Genomic DNA, 22,894 nt, shown 5'->3' on the forward strand with positions numbered 1-22,894 from the left:
GTATGCAAAAGTGAACTGAAATTCTTATTTACAAGTGATTTCTTCAATCTTAATGGAGAGCATTTGATTTCTTTAAATACTATATAGTACTGTATATTTAAACTATCATGAATTTTTAGTCCAGTGCTCAATTTCCAATGTGTTGGAAAGAATTTTTTATGGTACTGTACTGCCAATAGATGAAGAAGAAGCGTTTTAACATTACTTATATTTTTTTCCCTAGATAAAAGATATTCTAGAAGAGATGTTGACCAATATGTGTCAGAAGATCAGAGAATCTGCCAGTATCACCCACCTTGCCTCTGGATTAATCCACATCTATTTGCAGCACTATCGACAGTATCATCGTGCTCTGAGAAAGGTAAAATGAGTTTTATTCATTAAAATTCTGTTTTATGTTATCACTGCGATTAATTAGAGTATATTTTTTAACGTATTTTTTTTTTCAGATTCATTTATTCACTCATGATCACATAGAACAGTATTTTATGGTCTGATTTGTGCTCAGATTGCAGTCATTACCTATTTCTATATGCTCAGACTGCATTTCACAATATTCATTTGTTCTTACGTAACATACAAACCCTTGTCCTTCAATTAGGAAGATTGTTTCTGCGGATCCTGAAGATTGTTGGTATATCTTGGATAAAGAGCAGTTATCCAGCTGGTGTGGATACGGGGTTAGGAACCCCGCCCCATTTCCCAGCTGGAAAGCTTCACTTTTGTTTCGGCCACTGATGAGTTTCATTTTCTATTACAGGAAGTGAATGAGGTTGTGATCATTGGTTGATGGAATGAAAGCAAAAATTTCATGTTTCCTGGGGAAGTGTGGACGTTGCAACCGGTTAATGGCTAAAACTGCCGTAGATCCCCACTCCCTCTGTGTCTTGTAGGGCCCAAATTGCTCGCAATCATCCCCATGCAATGAATTCAGGTCGTGGCCTCGTGTGTAATGTCATGTGTAGGCCTTGAAGGGTAAGAAGCGAGTGAAGCCTTCAGCGGGGTCTGTCTTGGCAACGCCCAAGAAGACGCCAATGAAGTCTTTTGCCGCTTTGGTCACCTGGATGGATACAACTGTTTCTGATGCCCCTACACATACTTGGCCTCTTTGTTCTTTGATTCAGATTCTAATGTTTCTTCCAAGATGAAGAAGCAGAGGAAGAGGTCAAAGAAGTCCAGTAAAACCAAGTGTACTTGCAAGGATAGGGCTCTCTCTCTCTCTCTCTCTCTCTCTCTCTCTCTCTCTCTCTCTCTCTCTCTCTCTCTCTCTCTCTCTCTCTCTCTCTCTCTCTCTCTCTCTCTCTCTCTCTCTCTCTCTCTCTCTCTCTCTCTCTCTCTCTCTCTCTCTCTCTCTCTCTCTCTCTCTCTCTCTTTTTTTTTTTGTGGCCCAGGTCCTGACTTCCCCGGCTATCCTGGCAACCCTTGCCGCCCTGGTGGCCCTGCTTTCCCTGATGACCCTGGCAACCCCATTAGTCTGCCGAGACAAGTGTGTACAGCACTATATAGTCTGTTCCCAGGTTGATGGAGGAGCTTTGACAACCTCCATCTCCCTTCCTTCCTCTACTTTGGATGCCAGCTCGTCCTTCCAGCAGGGTGTCACTCGACAGGATGGCACCATTTCAGGCTGTCCTTGTGTGTTTGCGTGCTTTGGAATACCAAAAAAGGGGGACGGAGAGTGCCATGGAGTGAGCACAGGGCTTCAAATCCACAGTGGGAGAGGCAACTGGTACTCCTCTGTCTCTTCTGGGGTCTGTGTCAGGAGTTCTCCTGTTGCGGTTGACCTTCTCAGGCCTTCGTCAGCCCCACATTACGTACCAGGCTCTGTCCTTGTGGTGGAAAGGGTGTACTTGAGATGGGAAACAGAATCTCCAGAGTGTTCTGCCACACACTTGGCCCTGACAAGGCATGAGGGTACTTGGAGTTGGGAAGTCCCGAGGACACCAGATGCCTATGGAGGAAGACTACACTGAATTGGATAATATTTTTTGTGAAGGTCTTTGGATGCCAGCTCGTCCTTCCAGCAGGGTGTCACTCGACAGGATGGCACCATTTCAGGCTGTCCTTGTGTGTTTGCGTGCTTTGGAATACCAAAAAAGGGGGACGGAGAGTGCCATGGAGTGAGCACAGGGCTTCAAATCCACAGTGGGAGAGGCACCTGGTACTCCTCTGTCTCTTCTGGGGTCTGTGTCAGGAGTTCTCCTGTTGCGGTTGACCTTCTCAGGCCTTCGTCAGCCCCACATTACGTACCAGGCTCTGTCCTTGTGGTGGAAAGGGTGTACTTGAGATGGGAAACAGAATCTCCAGAGTGTTCTGCCACACACTTGGCCCTGACAAGGCATGAGGGTACTTGGAGTTGGGAAGTCCCGAGGACACCAGATGCCTATGGAGGAAGACTACACTGAATTGGATAATATTTTTTGTGAAGGTCTTTCCCTCACAATGTAAGTGTTCAGCTGCGTAGTTTTATAGTGTTCTACAGCAATTAACAGTGTTATTGCTGCACAATGTTGTAAGTCATTTTTTCTACTAGACATTCATTTAGTTAAAGATGGTACTCTACCATACTACTATATCTGGAGCAGAGTTTGATATAAATGTTGGTATCCATAATGGACACCATCATCTATATCAAATGCTTCTGGTACATCTTCCACTGCCTCTGCTATAGATCTAGTAGTATGGTAGAGTGCCATCTTTTAACTATATGACTATCTAGTGGATAAAATTACTTACAGTGCTGTGTAGCATTGACACATAATTTCTGTGGAACAATGAAAAACTAGGCAGCTGAACACTTTCCATCATTGGGAAAGTGTATTCGAACAAGAAAAGTTTTATTAGGGTAAAATGCAAATGATTATTTTAAAACCCATTAGAGAAAAAATAGAAATAGTATAAGAAATTATGAAAATAAACAATTAAAGGTACAAGTTTTTAGGAGATTAACAGGTATCTTTGACAGCTAAGAGATGGTTCTAATCGGAACCAAAGTGCCCAGTATATATGTAAACCCTGCTTCCAACCATTCGGTATAGAATCCTATTTAGATTGATGTTCGTTAGTGCCTGAGCAGTAGCCAACACAGGAATACTGTAGGTCAAATCAGAATGATAGATTTGTGGTAAAAAATAGTTTTTCTGTGAAATAATTAATATTGAAGGTTTTAGACTTAATATCAAAGTTGGAAAGTTTTTTGGGTTATACAATGTTCTTTTCTATTCACAGGTATCTAAGAAACACAGAGATGGTGAACCATTAAGCCAACAGGCTTTGCAGGAACTCCAAGCAAAATATAAACCCTTACACCCTGCCCTTAAAAGTCCTGAGACTCTACAACTCTATTATCGCAAGTTAGCGCAAATAATTCTGCATCATTATTTGCCTGTTGAAGTTACTCGATGTGACCTCATTCTGCTCTCATTGCGAGATCTTTTTGCTCAAAATGTTATACAGGCCTTTGTGGACCTAATTTGTGATACTCAGTGGCTTAACACAGTGTTGGCTGAAATACTTTCTGGCATAACAGATGAAGAAATGGATGGAAGGGGACATTCAGAAGTGCCGGGAGCAGATAAATTTCATGCGGAAAATTTGCTATCCAGCGACACAACAGGAGTGTCACAAGAAGTGGATCTTGATAAAGTACCTGGCTTCACTAAATTACTTGCATCTATAAAAGAAGAAACTTTGTCCGATCTCCAGGAATGTGAACCTTTGTGCCCTCAGCCAGCTGAAAAAAAAAGAATGGAGAGTAAACCTGTTGTCAAGTGCCGTTCATTTGATGGGGTGTACGGTGAAAGAGAAAAATTTGAAAATATAGAAGCCTTAGTCGAATATGTAAGGAGCTCTAGTTTAGAGAAGAAGGACAGTAAAGAGGAAGATGAGTATAAGAGTGTGTCTTCAGCACTTGGTACTTTAATATCCACGACAGCTGGACCACTGCTACCGGACAGCACCTCGCCTCTCTCTTACCAGCCTCTTGTAACAAAAATGTGGGAAAGCCCTGTTGAGGATAGATGTTTCATTGAGGCACCTGCCATGAAAAAGAAAAAGAATCCTTTCGCTCGTAATGTTGTAGAAGGTATGAAAGAAGAGGATTACAAGTTAATGTATAATCCAAGGATCGGTGATAAGTTGTCTGTCGATTCCCTAACCTCTCTCGAGCAAGATAGTACTGCCACATTAAGTTCAGAAAAAGAAACGAGCAAGAGTATTGAAATCCGGGTTGAAGATAGTGAATGCTTGGAGAGTGATTCTGTTCCGTCTACACATCCACCAAATTTATGTGCACCAAATTTATGTGATATTCCAAGAAGTAAAAGCTGTGGAAGCCTCATGAACAAAGCTAAGGAATCCAGTGAGGTAGAGGAAGATACAAAGAGATTGCATGGATCATTAAATGAACTTGATGATAAGTCAAGCAATTCCGATGTATATGAAAATTCTTCCAAAGATAACACAATTGTTGCTACTGAAGAGGAATTAGCAAATCGCAAGGAGAAAGGGCACTTGGTGAAAATGTTGTCTTTTGACAAAAATGATGGCACAGATGAGGCATCTTTGCAAAGTAATTTTGGGGTCCAAAGTTTGACAAGCGAAGTAGCTAACTCTGAGGCTAGTGTTAATTCTAGCAACACGACGCTTGATTTTGAGCCTAAGGAAGATGTTGAACTACCAAACACTCTGGAAATACCTAATTCACCTCTTATAAATGATGCTGGATTTGGGTGGGAAAATCCAGATCTTTCACCTATATATGAGGAAAGTGAAGACTTGGCATCAACTATTGCAAAGTTAAGGTGAGTTTTTTGCTCATAAATACAAGAAAGTCCTTTTTAATATTTGATACAGGACTTTATATTTGACTATGGTATGTTTATTCAAGGAAAAATATCATATAGGTGTAATGATTGTACAAGATACTGAATTTATAATGATTGAAATCTAATATTTTTTGTTGCTGAAAGTTTTGTTGAAATTTAATTCCTTCACAGTAACTATAAATATTTGTCTAGAAGTTTTATGATCTCATTTAGTATTTGTCTATGATTATGGTTAGCTAGTCCATTTAAAATGGATAATTCATTTAAGTTATTTTTTTTATGTAAAGTTTCATGTGACCTCATATGGAGCTTGTTCTGTAAGTGTACCTCACACCATCCTTTCTGATAAGGCTTTTGTATCATATGTTCTCTTTACTTACCTGTTGTTGTCCATTCTTTTCACATGACTTCTTCTTCTTCTTTGTCTGCATCTTTTCCCACTTTTATGTGGGGTAGATGTTTCTGGCCAGCATTCTCCATCTACCTCTGTCCCACACTTCATCACCGGTTAATCCCTTTGATCAAAGGTCATCCCTGATACAGTCAATCCACCTTCGCTTTGGTCTCCCTCTCCTTCTTGTTCCCTGTACCTCCATTTCCGTCACTCTCCTCCCAATATACTGTTCATCTCTTCTCATGACATGACCATACCACCTCAGTCTACTTTCTTGGATCTTATGTGATAGTTCTCTTAACTCCTGTGGTACCCCTAATTACCTCATTCCATATCTTATCTCTTTCACATGACTGATCTCTCTTAAAGGCTCTGATCCATCGTTTCACTTATGATACCAATTTTACTGTACATTTTTCTGCATACTTTCTCATTTTTCGTTATATCAATTCTTTTCACACACTACGCAAACACTGTCTCAGCAACTTCAATACTTTTCCTTTCTTTTTCTTTCATCATCCTCACTTCACTTCCATAGAGAAGAGGTTATTCATGCATCCCTTCATATGTTCCCATATTACCTTCCTTAGACAATTCAAATCCTCTAGTTTATTGCATACTGCTACCTTTTTAGCTCCTCTTATTTATTGACTCGCCTCATATCTTATCTTGCCAGTATGTGTTACATTTACTCATATTTACTTATATGAGTCATCCTCTTCCATTCTTTCATACATATTAGTATTCAGTATTCCATCTTCTTCATTCCTATTTACTCCTATTACTGTACTTTCTCTCAAATTTATACTAGACTAGGACTGATTTTAATCCTGCATAATGACTAAGACTAATTCTTTTTGGCAGTTTCATTCAAGTTTATAACATCTTTGGTGATATTTTTGTACATGTATCATAATTGTAACATTTATATTTTAGATCATTATTAAGTGAGAGGGAGAGTCAGCACAGTCTGGGAAGCTTAAGTTCTCATGGTTCAAGTGAGAGTGAACCTAAATCTGCACAGTCTGATCCCGGGAGATACAGCCTGGAAAAGTCCCGCTTCACATTCACGCACAAAGATAGCTCAGGGTCTTTAGGTAAGATGTCATTCTCTAAGAATTTGATATAAGACAAGATTATATTAATCTTGTGCCATAGTCATAGTTATCTGCATAATGCATAAATCTTAATTTTCAGTAATACTCGATGTTATCATTTTCATCAGTTATGATATATTTTACTTGATGCATGACTTATGAAAACTTAAGACTTGCAGATAGTTATTGGTGATTATCCCCTATAAATTTTCCTTGTGATGTTCATATTTTGCCCTTCCCTTTGATGAAGGAATTATCTAAATGGAAGACAGCCTGTGAATAGTGGTTTTCACACGCCCCTGATGTATACACGACACCCACAAGGTGCTCGCATGAGGGTAGTAACCTCTGCATTCCATGCTTTTATCTTTCTCTGGTATATTTCGAAGATTTATATCAGAAAAGTGTAAAGAAGGACCTTTTCACCGGGCGTCACAGGTCTCTCCCCAGAAATAGATTTTTCCTTCGTCAAAATCCCTTTTTAATACAAATGTTCAAGGATGTAGCTTATTTAGCCTAAGTTAAACTACAATACTCATTTTATTGTAATGTACAGTAGAAGTGTTTTGCAGTTCCCTTTTATTTACTTTTCTGAAAGGCTGTAAAACTGTGGATGATTAACCTTGTGGAGGAACGGTGTTAACGAATGTTTCAAAATATTTTTGTACAGCTTAGTGCTTGAGTTTTGTAATCTTTTCTTAAACCTTTGACTCTTCAAAGCTGAATTTTAATGAATTTAAATTTTTTTTTTTTTAATATTATGAAATACATGTGAAAAATTTATAATAGAGGAGTTTAATATTTTCTTCGTGCCTTGACTTTGAGAAATGCATGTCTAGGAATGTATTTAGTGTAAGCTTGATTCCAAAGTTGCAAAATCATAAGAATTTTTAATAGGCTTTTCTGGAGTCTGGTGCTTATGGATAGTTATGTACCTGTACCCTGCATTCTGTTTTTTACATTAGTTTTTATCATATACAGTACAGTATATGTATCAAGTTCAAGCTGAAAGTGAAGTGGGTACTTTATAGGATGAATAATTTTCTCAAATTGACAGATAGAATACTTGCAGCATCTGTGAAATCTGTTTCGAGTCTGGAATCTTGTGGTAATGGCATAGCGGATGAAGATTTAATGGAAGCGGCTGAAATACCCTTGGACGGTCGTGTTTTCCTCAGTGTATCTGTTCCTTCTACTGAGGTTCACTCTGAGATTGGTGGTGCACAATACACTCTTTATACAATCCAGGTTAGATTTTAATGATTTTTTTTGTCTTTTGTGTTGTATTATTATAGATTTTTTTCTATAAATCTTAAAATAATTTTCATTGTTAACCATTGTTTATATGACAAATTTGTATAGTAATTTGTATTTTCCTAACTATACAAACTGGAATTCTTTACATAGGAGAATGATAACAAAAAAGCTGGAGTACGGCCATTAAAGTTTTTAACGAGGTGTCAACAAATGTCTGGTTGTTACCAGTCGGCTGGGGGAAAGCACTGGCACCCCCCCCCCACTTACTCACTGACAAACCACTTTGATTGCAGACTGAACTTACGGGGTAAATTTGTGTAAAGAATTCATGTTTGTATAGTTAGGAAAAATACAAATTACTTCCAAATTTTGTCATTTGTTCTGACATGAATACAAACCCTTGTTCTTAACATGGGAAACTCATCCTTAGGAGGACAGAAGTCCGTTATCTAACTGTCTTGAGCTTTTATCAGGATCTCTTCATGGAGCAGGATGATGCAAATGAGTGAGAATCCTGACACTTCGTTAACCAGTGGCTCGACACTACCAGCTGGTTAACGGCCCTTGCACTAGCGGATTGTAAGTGTAAGAACACTTCTGTTACAATGTCTAAGGCAAATATAATGCAAAAGGTTTGTAAAAACATGCAAAATGGGTTACCCAGACAAGCCAGACTCCATCGTAAAGAGGTGGGACAAAATTTCTATATTTCATTATAGAACAGCTACTATCTACATGGGGCTTAACTGCAGTCACATAGAGTTCCAGATAACAAGGTGTTGGATGCTGTGCCCCAATAAACAGTTGAGGTGAAGAAAAGAAAAGGCCAGTCATTTTTAAGTTCACCCCATACTGAAATTGTAACCTTTGCCCTCAATCAACTGCTAGTAAACCTGTGAGAAGAGCTTAGGTAGCTAAACCTCTTGCTGAGCAGCTACTACAGGCCTTAGTGTAAACGTATCTAGGGATCTGTGGGTCAAGTCCTGCTGGTAGTGGGCTGTGAATGTCAACTGGCGTTTTTAGACTCCTATATGTAAAACCTGCATCACCGAAAGGTTCTTCTTGAATGCTAAGGATGTGGTTATGCCCCTGACGTCATGAGCTCTAGGTCGAATTTGTCCCCAACGAGAAGGAGAAGGATTGCTTAGTCAATGACCTCCCTGATCTATGCAGAGATTGTGTTTTTAGTTACTCTTTTTGACCCAGTACTGACAAACAGATGGTTGGTCTGGGTACAAACATGAGTGTACGCTTAAAATAGCAACTTAATGGTATCTCAGGACACAAAAGCATTCGATCAGACTTGACATCTGAAAGGATGTGAACCTAGGATCGGGTAATGACAGATTTTTAGTCTGCAGTAAACTCAGGAAAGAAGCTGAAGAATACCTGTACTTACTTCTGTCTCCTTGAATTAGCAAAGTTGTAGAAGAGATTATGAAGTGAAGCTCGCTGACTCTTTAGACAGAATCTAGGGCAAGTAAAAAGAGTTTTCAACGTGAGGCTATGGTCTGTGGCCTACCTCAGTGACTCATAAGTGCTCTTTTCAGGGAATGTTAAACTTAATTCACGTTGCACAAGGGTGGTTTCACTTTTGACTGGGGGCAGGCTTGTTCAAATCTGTACGGGTATTGAAAACTCTACCGAAGAGGAAATATTAACTCGTTTCATCCTAAAGACTTGGCTTAAGGCCAATTAATAGCCTTTCACTACTGATACCGAGCAGACTTTTTCCCCTAGAGATGTAAAAAATAAGTTGAATGGTGAATAGTGGCTCCAAGGGGAGGGATGCCCCTTCCATGACACCAACCACAGTTAATGGCCCATTTCACTTAGTATTGTGAGGTACTCAGACGTCTGTTTCGCCACTTTCCATGAAAACCTCTCTGAGTGGGAAGATGCTGGATAACCTCCAAGCGTAAAGTCATAGGGAACCTGAATGTGAAATATTTGGGCGTGTGGTTGCTGTAGCAGTACGGGAAGGGGAAACCACTCTAGGAACCTCCATTACCAGCAATAGAAAGTCCAGGTACTATTCTGCCTGTGGCCATAGTCGAGTTACCAGTGTCATGTTCAGGTTGTTTGACAATGTTACTGTTTAGAACTTTTCATATGAGGCAGAACGGGGGAAAGGCATAGATATCCAGATTGTTCCACTGATGTTGGAAGGCATCCTCGAATGAAACCTGTTGGTCTGGCACTAGAAAGCAGTACATTGGAAGCTTCCAGTTAAAGGATGTCCCAAATAGTCTAGCATTGGTGAAGCCTATATAGCAGTGATTCTCAACCAGTGTGCCACGGCACACTGGTGTGCCACGAGATTATTTGAAGTGTGCCACGAAATATAGTCATGGAACACCAGAAAATACGAAAAATGGGTATAGATTTTGGTTTCACATGAATGAAAAGTAACGCTTATTGATACTGACAATTATTTAAAATATAGCCTACTTTGCAGTTTACATAAGTAACTTTCCGCCATTTGAGTTCGTCATAATATTTATAATAATTCTACAATCAATAAAAGTTTAATATTATAAGTGGAGATGGCATTCGGTATTGTGATGGGCGTCGTTCTGTCTGGGATGTATGACGTGGTATTGCCTCATGCTTTCAAACCCTTTTTAGTATAGTTCCTTTTGTTTCAACCAAAATAGTTGCATTTTAATGTAGCACTGTGTCTACTTGTAATGAGTATATTGCTATGTTGTTATTGAATTTTGATCTTCAGGCTGCCAGTTGTTGCTATCATCTGCAATCGATGTTAGGAGTTTAATCACTTCCAAGTTTGATAATTGATATATGTATCATATACGTAATCATCGTAATGTAACCAGATTTGTTAGCTAAAAGAAGGACACTTCCCTCTTGTATATACCGTACATTTGTGTGTGTATGCATAAAGCACATACATAAATACATACATACATACACAATATGTACACACACACACACACACACATATATATATATATATATATATATATATATATGGAATTATAAACGCACACACACACATGCACACATATCTTTTGATATAATTATGAAAACAATTTACATATCTTTGCCAATAGTTATTTAAATTTTACTTAAAATCATGTGCATGCCTTTTGTTCAGTCTTTGGTAGGTATATTTCTGTAAAAGAAATGCACATCATTTGAGACTCCTGTACTATTAAAAGCTTCACATATAAACAACGTTGGATGAATGTACATGTGAGGATGGATGGTCTATCAACCATTACATAACATTCTCTCTCTCTCTCTCTCTCTCTCTCTCTCTCTCTCTCTCTCTCTCTCTCTCTCTCTCTCTCTCTCAGACACGCACACATACAATTCAGTAAATATTGGGGCACACTTATAAGAAAGCAGAACATATTACTAACATTAAAAAAGTAAGGCATATGTACAATCAGTTAACTGATTTGTTCCGCTCAAAAGCAGAGCTCTGGTCACCTTGCCTACGCGTATCATACGTGTCTGAGTCTCGCTCTCATTGCATACTCTCGGTGTCAGGTTGTCAGTGTCGGTTGAGACAGTACTTGAGTGGTCATGGTAGTGCACTTCACCAATCACATTACTAGCCATTTTGTTTCATTCAGTCTGTTGGGGTTTTATGATAATTCCCATTGACCAGTATATTTGCAGGACAAGAGTACCATGTTTATTGATTTTAGTGCATTCCTTCACAATGGATAAATTTCTTATAAGAAAGGAGGCTAGTGACAGCCGTGAGTCTGATAGTGAACAATCATTGAACCCAACAAACTCCAATGTAAAAAAGGCAAAAATTCGCCATTATTTAGATAGACAGTATAATGAGAGCTACTTGAAGTTCGGATTTTTTTGGTCTGGAGATGCTGCTCAACCAAATCCATTATGTGTAGTTTGCGGCGATAAAATGTCAAATGAATCCATGATACCAAGTAAGTTAAAGAGACATCTCACTTCTAAACATTCATCTCTGCAGGATAAAGATCTTGTATATTTTCAAAGGCTTTTAGATCAGCAATCGAAGCAGCGCAATGTATTTGAGAAAACAATGACCGCATCAGAAAGGGCTCAGCTTGCTTCAATTGAAGTTGCAGAAATAATAGCATTAAAATCTAAATCTCACACACTTGTTGAGTCAGTTATACTGCCCGCTTGCAAAAAGATTGTTAAATCCATGTTTGGTGAGAAAGCTGAAAAAGAAATTAGCAAAATCCCCTTATCAAATGATACAATACACAGAAGAATTTTAGATTTATCTGAAAATATTGAAAAAAAGGTTCAGAAAAAACTTCAGTACTCATTGCTTTTTACACAGAGAAGTTCTTATTTCAAAAATATCACAAGAATATTTAAAACTGGTGTTACACCAGCTAGTTGAAATAGTAAATTATATTAAAAGTAGGCCTTTGAAGTCAAGATTATTTGAACAACTATGCAATGGAATGGACTCCCAGCATGTTAGATTACTAATGCATACCGAAGTTTGATGGCTATCGAAAGGTAAGGTATTAACTCGTGTTCATGAATTATACAAGGAATTAATCGTATTTTTCGACCAAGAAAAGCAGGGAAAATTCTGTGAGCATCTTCGTTGTGAACTTTGGATGTCTAAACTGGAATACCTAACAGAAATATTCAGTCAATTAAACAACACAAACAGTAGCATGCAAGGGAGAAATGAAAATATTCTGACCTCAACAGATAAGTTAGTTGCTCTAAAAAAGAAAATTATTATTTGGAAAAATAGAGCAAGCTCAGGTAATTTTTATGTTTCCTTCAATGCGTACCACTTGCATTAAAGAAATGATCCCTATTGTTGTTTCTCATCTGACAGCGCTTGATGAAAACATCGACCACTATTTTCCATCACTGAGCACAGAGAAGTATGATTGGATTCGAAATCCTTTCATGAATATTCCCTCTAATATTGGATTACAGTTGTGTGAAGAAGAGGAACTGGCTACCATTTCTAGTGACAGAGATCTAAAAATAAAACAGTCTACTGTACTTATTGACTCATTTTGGATATCTGTTCAAGAGGAATATCCCACATTATCTAAAAAAGCTTTATCACTTTTGTTGCAATTTTCTACATCTTATTTATGTGAACTTGGCTTCTCAACCCTAAATAACATCAAAACTAAGAAGCGAGAGAGACTACGCTCAACTGAAGAAGAAATGAGGGTCTGCTTATCACACATTCGACCGAATATTGAGGAAGTCGCCAAAAAACACCAGGCACAAGTTTCACACTAATCATCTTCACAATTTACTCTTAGAAAAACACTGAAATAAAGTAAGTTCATATTTAAAAGGGTTTTATTTCTTAAGTCTGTAGTTCCATCTCATATTTACAAGTATATATTCTCTTATTTTTTTCTCTTAAATTTTCCAAGTGTGCCGTGATATTATTATAAGATCCTAAGTGTGCCATTGGTAAAAAAAGGTTGAGAAACACTGCTATATAGTTATTAGCTTGTTTGCTATCTGAGGAATTAAAAACCACTTTGATCCATCTATCTGTGTCTTCCAACTCAGATTGTCTGCCAGGATGTTCTTTCTTGTCTGGTATGAACAGAGCTGAGAGAGAGATCACGTTGTTTTTTGTCCAGCGCAGGAATTTGACAGCTAAAAGCCAAAGTTGCTGTGAAATAGTACCCCCTTGCTTGTTTAGATATGCCATCATGGTTGTGTAGTTGCTCATCAACACAACTGAGTGCCTGAAAGAAGTGGTTAAAAATGTTGGAAGGCAAGAAATGTCTCCTTCAACTCCAGAAGGTTGATGTGGCATTGCTGATCTGATTCAGAATACAGCCTGGATGCCATGTGCTGAAGCAGGTGTTCCGCCCACCCTTCCCTTGATGCATCCATGAACAACATCAGTTTGAGAGGCAGAGATGGGAGATCTACTCCTTTCAGAAGGATTGAGTCTTCTAGACACCATCTCAGGGGGTCCTCATTGCTCTTTCTCTGCCAGGATTAGTATCCCTGCTCAGTGATCAAAAGGTCTTCAGCTGCCAATGAAGTGAGTGCACGCGAAGGCTGCTGTCAGGACCAAGTGCTCTAGTGAAGCCAGGTGGCCTAACAGCCATTGCCACTGATGAGCTTGCAACGATTTCTGCTTGAGAGCTAGGAGCTCCACCTCTTTGAACCTCAACTTGCGATCCTGCGTTGGGAATACTTTCCCTTTTATTGTATTTATTAGCATCCCTAAGTAATCCAGCTCCTATTTGGGCTCGGGGTTCGACTTTGTTTACCTTCACCCAATTCCATATAACCTCACCACTTTCCACATTGCATCCCTCTCAACTCTGTCATAAGCTTTCTTCAGATCCATTAATGCAAAATATACCTCCTTACCTTTTGCCAAATATTTTTTGCATATCTACCTAACTATAGAAACTGATCTATAAATTTCCTACCTCTTCTAAAACCACCCTCCACCTCTTGAGATTTCATCCTCCATTTTATCATTAATCTTATCAAATAACTCTCTACCATGTGCTTTACTAAACACGCTCAATAAACTAATGCCCTTAGATTTACAACACTCATGCACATCTCCTATACCTTTATATAGTGGAACAATACACTTAAACACCCAGTCCACTGGCACCATTGACAACATAAACGTATATTAATCAATATCGCCAACCATTCAGCACAGTTACACCCCTTTCTTTAATATCTCAGACCTCACACCATCCATACCAGGTGCTTTTCCTGCTCTCATTTCATCCAATACTCTCATTTCCTCTCTTGTAATCTCTCTCTGTCTTAACTCCCATCAATAGCATCTCAACACCTGTAACAGCAATTATATCTGCCTCCTTATCATCCTCAATATTCATCAACCTTTCAAAATATTCAGACCATCTTTTTCTTGCCTCGTTTCCTTTCAATAACCTTCCATTTTCATCTTTCACTGTCTCTTCACTCCTCAATCCACCTTCCTTACTCTCTTCACTTCTTTTCATAGCTATACAAAGCTGATTCCTTTAAACTTAAACTTCCCATCTCAACCACCTCTGCTAGTTCTGAGCCGGTTAAAAGTGAAGAGTTTTTGACAGGTTGATGGAAGGAGCTACTTCCCCCCGCTCACTAACTGGTGATAACGATTTCAACGGTCTCTGCTGAAGACATTTCCTTATTTTATAGGACTTTGGTTTGTATAGCTTTGAAAAATACAAAATACTCTTAAAATTTGTTATATTTCATAATTATATATGTAGATTTAAGAATACAGGTAATTTTTTATATATATAAATTTTGTTTTTTATGCATACTTGTGTAATTATATAGATATTTTTAATGATATTATTTTATATTTTATCGTATTATGCACATTAGAAATACTCCTCTGTTTTCAGTATGATGCTATCTACTTATGTGAAAACGTTCCTCCTCCGCCGTCGGAATCAGAGGAGGATGGGGCCACTGAACCATTAATTGTCCCTGAGCCTCGTATGGTTCTTCAGACAAACTGTGTAAAAAGAAGGTATGGCATAATTTTATTTTAATTTGTCACATTTTCACCTAAAGGAATTCTCAGGAGAAATCTTTAGGGATGAACAGGATATTGCTTTATAGGAAGAAACAGGTATTCCCCAGAAAGAGACCTCAAAGCGTCACTTTGTGTCCTGGTACCCACTTTTGCAGTCACCTTATCTAACACAAAACCCAAAATACCAAAGTAGAGAAATAAGTCAAGTAATGTTTCTATACATCAGACACTCCTAACCATAAACTTAATCACAAAACTCACAAAGGCTGCTAGAGCCTCAGAAGACCCATTGTAAATCATTTTATCTAAACAAATTAAGGGGCGGAACTCGACCTCTACATGGAATTAATTTTGGTTTTATGGTTTAAATGTCCATTTCTTATATTTACATGAGTGCATCTGGTCGCTTAGGAAACCCTTTTCTTATCAGTGTACATCAATGATAAATTTTTCTTCAAGAATTTGAAGTAAAGATACTTATTGTAGTCTCCCATAAACCTCATAGTAGTAATTAAAAAAATCGATAATCAGAGTTAGAATTACATACACATAAGATTGCTTACATATTAAGTCTTCCAATAGCAACAAAATAATTAAAAGTAAATTTTTATTTCAGATTTCGTGAATTCCTAAATCTTCACTCTGCCTTAGAAGAGGAATCCAAATTACGCAGTGCTATGAAAGGTGTGAAAGGTCCTAATAAGTGGCTGAATTTACCATTCAGTAAGCTAGATTCAACTACTATTGCTACACGGAAACAGTTCCTTGAAAAATATCTTCAGGTAATATATTTTGTAGCAAATACTGATTTTTTACATTACAGTACTCTCTACTATAAGTATATTTCTGTAAGATTTTAGTCTTAGGTGAAGCAGATGTATATTTTTTGCATTAACTGTGTTTAAAAAGTGGTGATATGTAGATTTTATATAATTTTAGATTTATTGATTAATCTTAATCTTATCTTTTATTGTTTCTATGAAACTCGCCTGATATTCATATGGCTCTCTCCTCAAAAAGGAATCCTTGCGTTGATATCTATCCTTTAAAAGTTTCTCATTTTCCCTAGCTCCCAATTACCAACCCCTCTTGTATACGATTGTGATATAGGTGGCGTTATGTGTCAAGAAGCGTGGTACATCCTTCATTTGTTCTTATCACGCTTATTGTGATCGAACATTTTGTCAGTACACCACTTCCAGATTGATGAGTCACTGAGTATTACTTTAGAATTATAGTTATCATAGTCAGATGTCTTCTGGTGTTAAAATACACTTGTGCATTGTTTGTGGTAATAGCTTATTGCAAGAGAGAAAAAATCCTAACTCTAGTTGTCATGATATGGAAAATTTTGTGATGTAGGCAATAAACTTTTTGAAGTAGAAGTTGAAATAAAATAGTGAAGTAGAAGAGGTCAGTTTATTATAGCATTCTTTGATACATGAGATCATTATAAAATCATATTTTATGTGTGAAAATTTGGTGCTTGCGCAATATACAAGATCACTTGTTACACGAGTATATGCGGTATTACTGTATTTTCAATATTAATCTTACCCGATAATCATGTAGCTGTCAACTCTGTTGCCGACAGAAATCTACGGTCGGGATACGCCAGCGATCGCTATACAGGTGGGGGTGAACACCACAGCGCCATCTGTGGTCAGGTACTCCAGTACTTCTTGTCAACACCACCTCAATTTTTCCTCTGTCGTGCCTCCGGCTAGACCTACATGGATACGCTGTTGATTCTGGAGTTATTGCTCACGATTTGGTGATGTATTTGCTCTAGAGTTTAGCCTTCGCTATTCAGGAAGCTTTATCATTAGCTTAGCAAGTTTTTGGAATTAATTTGATTTAATTTTTGATTTAATTTTGGTGACAAAGAGAGTATGAACTCTCTTTCACCTTTAATGGCCGACCCTTCCCTTAGACGGAAGTGTTGGTGTCGAAGAGAGTATAGACTCTCTTTCTTAATTTTGCTTAACAAAAGTTATAGATTTATTTTATATCTCTCCGCCTTTTATAGGCCTCTTCGATTAACTTCCTTTTTTTATAAACTTATTGAAATTAATTTTTATATTTGTTTATATTCGACCTTTCCTAATAGTAGGCGGTCTTTTCTTGGAACCGAAGTTAATTAACATTGAGCCCGTCATTTCGTTTTTACCTGTTAAAATATTATGCTATCTTAATGTTTTTGAAAGAATTTCTTTGATAGTCTCGTACTGTTTTCAAAGTTGAACTAACGTTTTGTTTTGTCTCTGCAGTTGTTGACGTTCAGAACGTTCAACTTGCGCTCTATCGTTACGATAGAGAGAGAGTATTCACGGTGTCACGTTGCAGTAAGAGTAGAACGATTCTATCGTTTTGTTCATTCTTTCTTAGCTTAAATGGTTTTAATTCTAATAAAGGAACTTTTTATTTGGGAAATCTTTCAGTTTTTTTCCTTTAACAATAATATGTTTTAACGATATATATAATTGGGCTCATCTCTCAGGTTCTAAGTCAAGAGAGAGAGAGAGAGAGATAGAGACGGAGGGAGAGAGAGGAGGATAAACGTTTCGTTCAAGCGGGTAACGTTGTTATCGTTTTTGCTCTTCTCCCTAGTCTCTTTAGGGGAAGAAGGTAAACGTTTCTAGAGTTTTATTCTTGTTCCCAGGCTTTATGCGGTGAGAGATTTTAAACGTAGTTTATTTGATCTAGTGTTTAGTCTCTTTTCCAGCCACTAAATTATTTATCTTTCATTATGTTTTTCTGTTACATTGTAATACTGTTTTCGCAATTACTAACTTTTAATGAAGGATAGAATTGCGTGTTTCAGGTACAAACCACTTAAAGTTTCGAGTTCAGTGAAATAAGTGCAAACAGAAAATCAAAAGTGATAAAGTGATAAGCGCAAAGTGTTACAGTGTTGCGTTCGAGGGTTCGTCTGTTCGTGCCAGTTGTTCGCCTAGTCTGGGACCTCTTACAAGCTCCCAAGCAGGGGAGAAGTAACGTCGAAGGACTTATGGGTTCATCAGGCCTTGATCGACGAACAGACGTTTCCCTCCGTGGTTTCGGGTGTAACCAACTCACGTAGCCGACGTGATCACCCCACCCACACAAAGACGAGAGAGCCCTTTTATTCCTCGTCTGCGGAAGAGGTTTCTCGCAGAAACCATGGACCAAATCTTGCAGATTTTAAGTGCAAGTCGGTCCCTTCCGCGCAAGTCCAACTCCTAGGTGGTGCCATTAGCACTGGATCAGTTCGGACTTGCTGCAGTACGACAACTGCACACCTCCCAGAGAGGCAAGGTGGTATCGCAACAGGCAGTAACTCCGTCTGTTGCCGCACCAGCTGTTTTAGACCCTCAGTCTCAACGGACAGTAGCTCCGTTTGTTGTTGTCTTTCTTAAACTCTAGTGGTCTATGCTGCAGACAATGCAGTCTCAGCTTGCGGTGTTGATGCAGGAGTTTCAGGCAGAGAAGGTTAGCACACCTCCTCCTGCGAGCTCTCCTCCACCTCTGCGCAGTCCACCCTGCCAGACGTATGATGTTGAGGCTCCGCCTGCCTCCATGCGTGAGCTGCCGCATTGGGAGTTGCCAGGTACCAGCGCTATGCAGCAACCTCCACTTTCCTTAAGGCAGGAGCCTCATGCTATGCGGCAACCGCCTCAACTCTTGAGGCAAGAGCCTCAACTCTTGAGGCTAGAACCTCAACTCTTGAGGCAAGAGCCTCAACTCTTGAGGCAAGAACCTCAACTCTTGAGGCAAGAGCCTCAAGTCTTGAGGCAAGAACCTCAACTCTAGAGGCAAGAGCCTCAACTCTTGAGGCAAGAACCTCAACTCTTGAGCCAAGAACCTCAACTCTTGAGGCAAGAACCTCAACTCTTGAGGCAAGAACCTCAACTCTTGAGGCAAGAGCCTCTACTCTTGAGGCAAGAACCTCAACTCTTGAGGCAAGAACCTCAACTCTTGAGGCAAGAGCCTCAACTCTTGAGGCAAGAGCCTCTCTCTGCGCAGCCACCTCCTCAACCCTTGAGGCAGACGCAACTCTTGAGGCAGGAACCTCATGCTATGAGGCAGCCGCCTCAACGCATGCAGCAACCGCATTCTTCACAGCATGAGCCTCTCTCTGCGCAGCTACCTCCTCAACCCTTGAGGCAGACGCAACTCTTGAGGCAGGAACCTCACAGGAGCCTCATGCTATGCGGCATCCTCCTCAAACCATGTGGCAGGAGCCTCATGCTATGCGGCATCCTCCTCAACCCATGAGGCAGGAGCCTCATGCTATGCGGCAACCTCCTCTACCCATGAGGCTGCCTCATGCTATGCGGCATCCTCCTCAACCCATGAGGCAGGAGCCTCATGCTATGCGGCATCCTCCTCAACCCATGAGGCAGGAGTCTCATGCTATGAGGAGCCTCATGCTATGCGGCATCCTCCTCAAACCATGAGGCAGGAGCCTCATGCTATGCGGCAACCGCCTCAACCCATGAGGCAGGAGCCTCATACTATGCGGCATCCTCCTCAACGCATGTGGCATGAGCCTCATCCCTTGCAGCATGAGCCTCATCCCATGCAGCATGAGCCTCATACCATGCAGCATGAGCCTCATCCCATGCAGCATAAGCCGCACGCCATGCAACATGCTCTGCTTACCTTACAGCATGCTCTACATACAGCATGCTCTGCATACAGCATGCTCTGCATACCTTACCGCATGCTCCTCAGTCACACATCTTTGGTTGTTGCCAACTCACTAGACTGTCAAGCAGTTTCATAACGTTGCCTTCTAGTCTGCTGGTTTTGCACCAGTGAAACCCTCACTGAGAGAACTTAGCTTTTCTCGGATATGGTTCCTGTAGATGAGAAAGTGCTATTCTCCCTCCTTTTGATATTCCCTTGAGGACTCTGTCATTTGGAGAGGAGCCTTTAGCTGCTTAGCCTCCTATGGACTTTTATTTAAGCATAACATGCTTCCAGGGAGGGTAATGGTTCCACTTCAGTCGCTAACCCCGTCTGTTACCACACCTGCTCCCATAGACCTTGAGCTTTGTTGCAAGACATGCAGTCCAAGCTTAGTCCTTGTTAGAGGATTTTTTTTGTTTACGGAGTCAGTGTGTCACTGGGAAGACGTTCAACAACCAGCAGAAGTGACTTGTTGTGACGCAGTGCGGCAACCTCAGCAACCCGATAAGGAGTTGTCTGTACGACCCAGACAGTCTAGACAGCTTCGGGTTGTCGCTGTACTTCCTCGCTTCCCCATGGTTGACAGTTCACAGACTGTGCAGCAGTACCATGATCTTGTGTCCGGCTCCATCAGACGACTAGCTTTTAAGAGCTCCCACAAGTCGTCGCTGTCTGGAGATTCTCAGATGGACTATGGATCTGACCAAGGAACTGGGCCTCCTGGTCAATTTTGAAGAGTCCCAGCTCGTCCCATCCCAGACCATTGTCTACCTGGGTATGGATCTTCAGAGTCGAGCTTTTCGGGCTTTTCCGTCGGCCCCAAGGATCTACTAAGCCCTAGATTGCATCCAGAGCATGCTGAGAAGGAACCGATGCTCAGTCAGGTAGTGGATGAGTCTAACAGGGACACTTTCATCGCTGGCCCTGTTCATCGAGTTAGGGAGACGCCACCTCCGCCCCCTTCAGTATCATCTAGCGGCTCACTGGATAAAGGACATGACGCTAGAGACGATCTCAGTTCCTGTTTCCGAAGAGAGGAGGTCTACTCTCACGTGGTGAAAGAACAGCTTTCTTCTCAAGGAAGTCTACCTTTGGCTGTTCAGAAACCCGACCGCCGTCTCTTCTCTGACGCATCAGACACGGGCTGGGGTGCGACTTTGGACGGACAGGAATGCTCGGGAACATGGAATCAGGAGCTAAGGACACTTCACATCTATTGCAAGGAGCTGTTGGCGGTTCATCTGGCCTTGATAAACTTCAAGTCCCTCCAGCTTAACAAGGTGGTGGAGGTGGACTCTGACAACACCACAGCCTTGGCTTACATCTCCAAGCAGGGAGGGACTCATTCGTGGAAGTTGTTCTAGATCGCAAGGGACCTCCTCTTCTGGTTAAAAGATCGAAAGCTCACGCTGGTAACGAGGTTCATTCAGGGCGATATGAATGTCATGGCAGATCGCCTCAGCCGGAAGGGTCAGGTCATCCCCACAGAGTGGACCCTTCACAAGAATGTTTGCAGCAGACTTTGGGCCCTGTGGGGTCAGCCAACCATAGATCTGTTCGCTACCTCGATAACCTAGAGACTCCCGTTGTATTGTTCTCCGATTCCAGACCCAGCAGCAGTTCACGTGGATGCTTTTCTGCTGGATTGGTCCCATCTCGACCTGTATGCATTCCCGCCGTTCAAGATTGTCAACAGGGTACTTCAGAAGTTCGCCTCTCGCAAAGGACACGGCTGACGTTGGTTGGCTCCGCTCTGGCCCGCGAGAGAATGGTTCATAGAGGTACTGCAATGGCTGGTCGACATTCCCAGGACTCTTCCTCTAGGAGTGGACCTTCTACGTCTACCTCACGTAAAGAAGGTACATCCAAACCTCCACGCTCTTCGTCTGACTGCCTTCAGACTTTCGAAAGACTCTCAAGAGCTAGGGGCTTTTCGAAGGAGGCAGCCAGAGCGATTGCCAGAGCAAGGAGGACATCCACTCTCAGAGTCTATCAGTCTAAAGGGGAAGTCTTCCGAAGCTGGTACAAGGCCAATGCAGTTTCCTCATCCAGTACCACTGTAACCCAGATTGCTGACTTCCTGTTACATCTAAGGAACGTAAGATCCCTTTCAGCTCCTACGATTAAGGGTTACAGAAGTATGTTGGCAGCGGTTTTCCGCCACAGAGGCTTGGATCTTTCCACCAACAAAGATCTACAGGACCTCCTTAGGTCTTTTGAGACCTCAAAGGAACGTCGGTTGTCCACTCCAGGCTGGAATCTAGACGTGGTCCTAAGGTTCCTTATGTCATCAAGATTTGAACCTCTCCAATCAGCCTCTTTTAAGGACCTCACATTAAAAACTCTTTTCCTCGTGTGCTTGACAACAGCTAAAAGAGTAAGTGAGATCCACGCCTTCAGCAGGAACATAGTTTTCACATCTGAAACAGCTACATGTTCGTTGCAGCTCGGTTTTTTGCTAAAACGAGCTTCCTTCACGTCCTTGGCCTAAGTCGTTCGAGATCCCATGCCTATCCAACTTGGTGGGGGACGAACTGGAGAGAGTACTTTGCCCAGTTAGAGCTCTTAGGTACTATCTAAAAAGGTCATAACCTTTACGAGGACAATCAGAAGCCTTATGGTGTGCTATCAAGAAGCCTTCTCTTCCAATGTCTAAGAACTCAGTTTCTTACCTATTCAGGCTCCTGATTAGGGAAGCACATTCTCATCTGAAGGAAGAAGACCTTGCTTTGCTGAAGGTAAGGACACATGAAGTGAGAGCTGTGGCTACTTCAGTGGCCCTCAAACAGAACCGTTCTCTGCAGAGTGTTATGGATGCAACCTATTGGAGAAGCAAGTCAGTGTTCGCATCATTCTATCTCAAAGATGTCCAGTCTCTTTACGAGAACTGCTACACCCTGGGACCATTCGTAGCAACGAATGCAGTAGTAGGCGGGGGCTCAGCCACTACATTCCCATAATCCCATAACCTTTTTAACCTTTCTCTTGAATACTTTTTATGGGTTGTACGGTCGGCTAAGAAGCCTTCCACATCCTTGTTGATTTGGCGGGTGGTCAATTCTTTCTTGAGAAGCGCCGAGGTTAAAGGTTGTGATGAGGTCCTTTAGTATGGGTTGCAGCCCTTTATACTTCAGCACCTAAGAGTCGTTCA

General features: G+C 40.6%; 1 protein-coding gene across 11 annotated transcripts in view; it reads left to right on the forward strand.

Annotated features, from left to right (window-relative positions):
- LOC137639937 (uncharacterized) overlaps positions 1–22,894 on the forward strand; it is a 94,313-nt gene that overhangs the window by 50,530 nt on the left and 20,889 nt on the right. For 10 of the 11 annotated variants that reach the window (XM_068372239.1, XM_068372242.1, XM_068372236.1 and 7 more), the window contains 6 exons: positions 224–361; positions 3,226–4,799; positions 6,154–6,314; positions 7,372–7,562; positions 14,936–15,063; positions 15,686–15,851. In XM_068372239.1, the coding sequence (XP_068228340.1) occupies positions 224–361; positions 3,226–4,799; positions 6,154–6,314; positions 7,372–7,562; positions 14,936–15,063; positions 15,686–15,851 (2,358 nt within the window). The remainder of the gene's footprint in view (positions 1–223; positions 362–3,225; positions 4,800–6,153; positions 6,315–7,371; positions 7,563–14,935; positions 15,064–15,685; positions 15,852–22,894) is intronic. The other variant, XM_068372237.1, reaches the window with a different exon arrangement.

This window comes from Palaemon carinicauda, chromosome 4 (genome assembly GCF_036898095.1).
Source record: "Palaemon carinicauda isolate YSFRI2023 chromosome 4, ASM3689809v2, whole genome shotgun sequence".
NCBI classification, from domain to species: domain Eukaryota; kingdom Metazoa; phylum Arthropoda; class Malacostraca; order Decapoda; family Palaemonidae; genus Palaemon; species Palaemon carinicauda.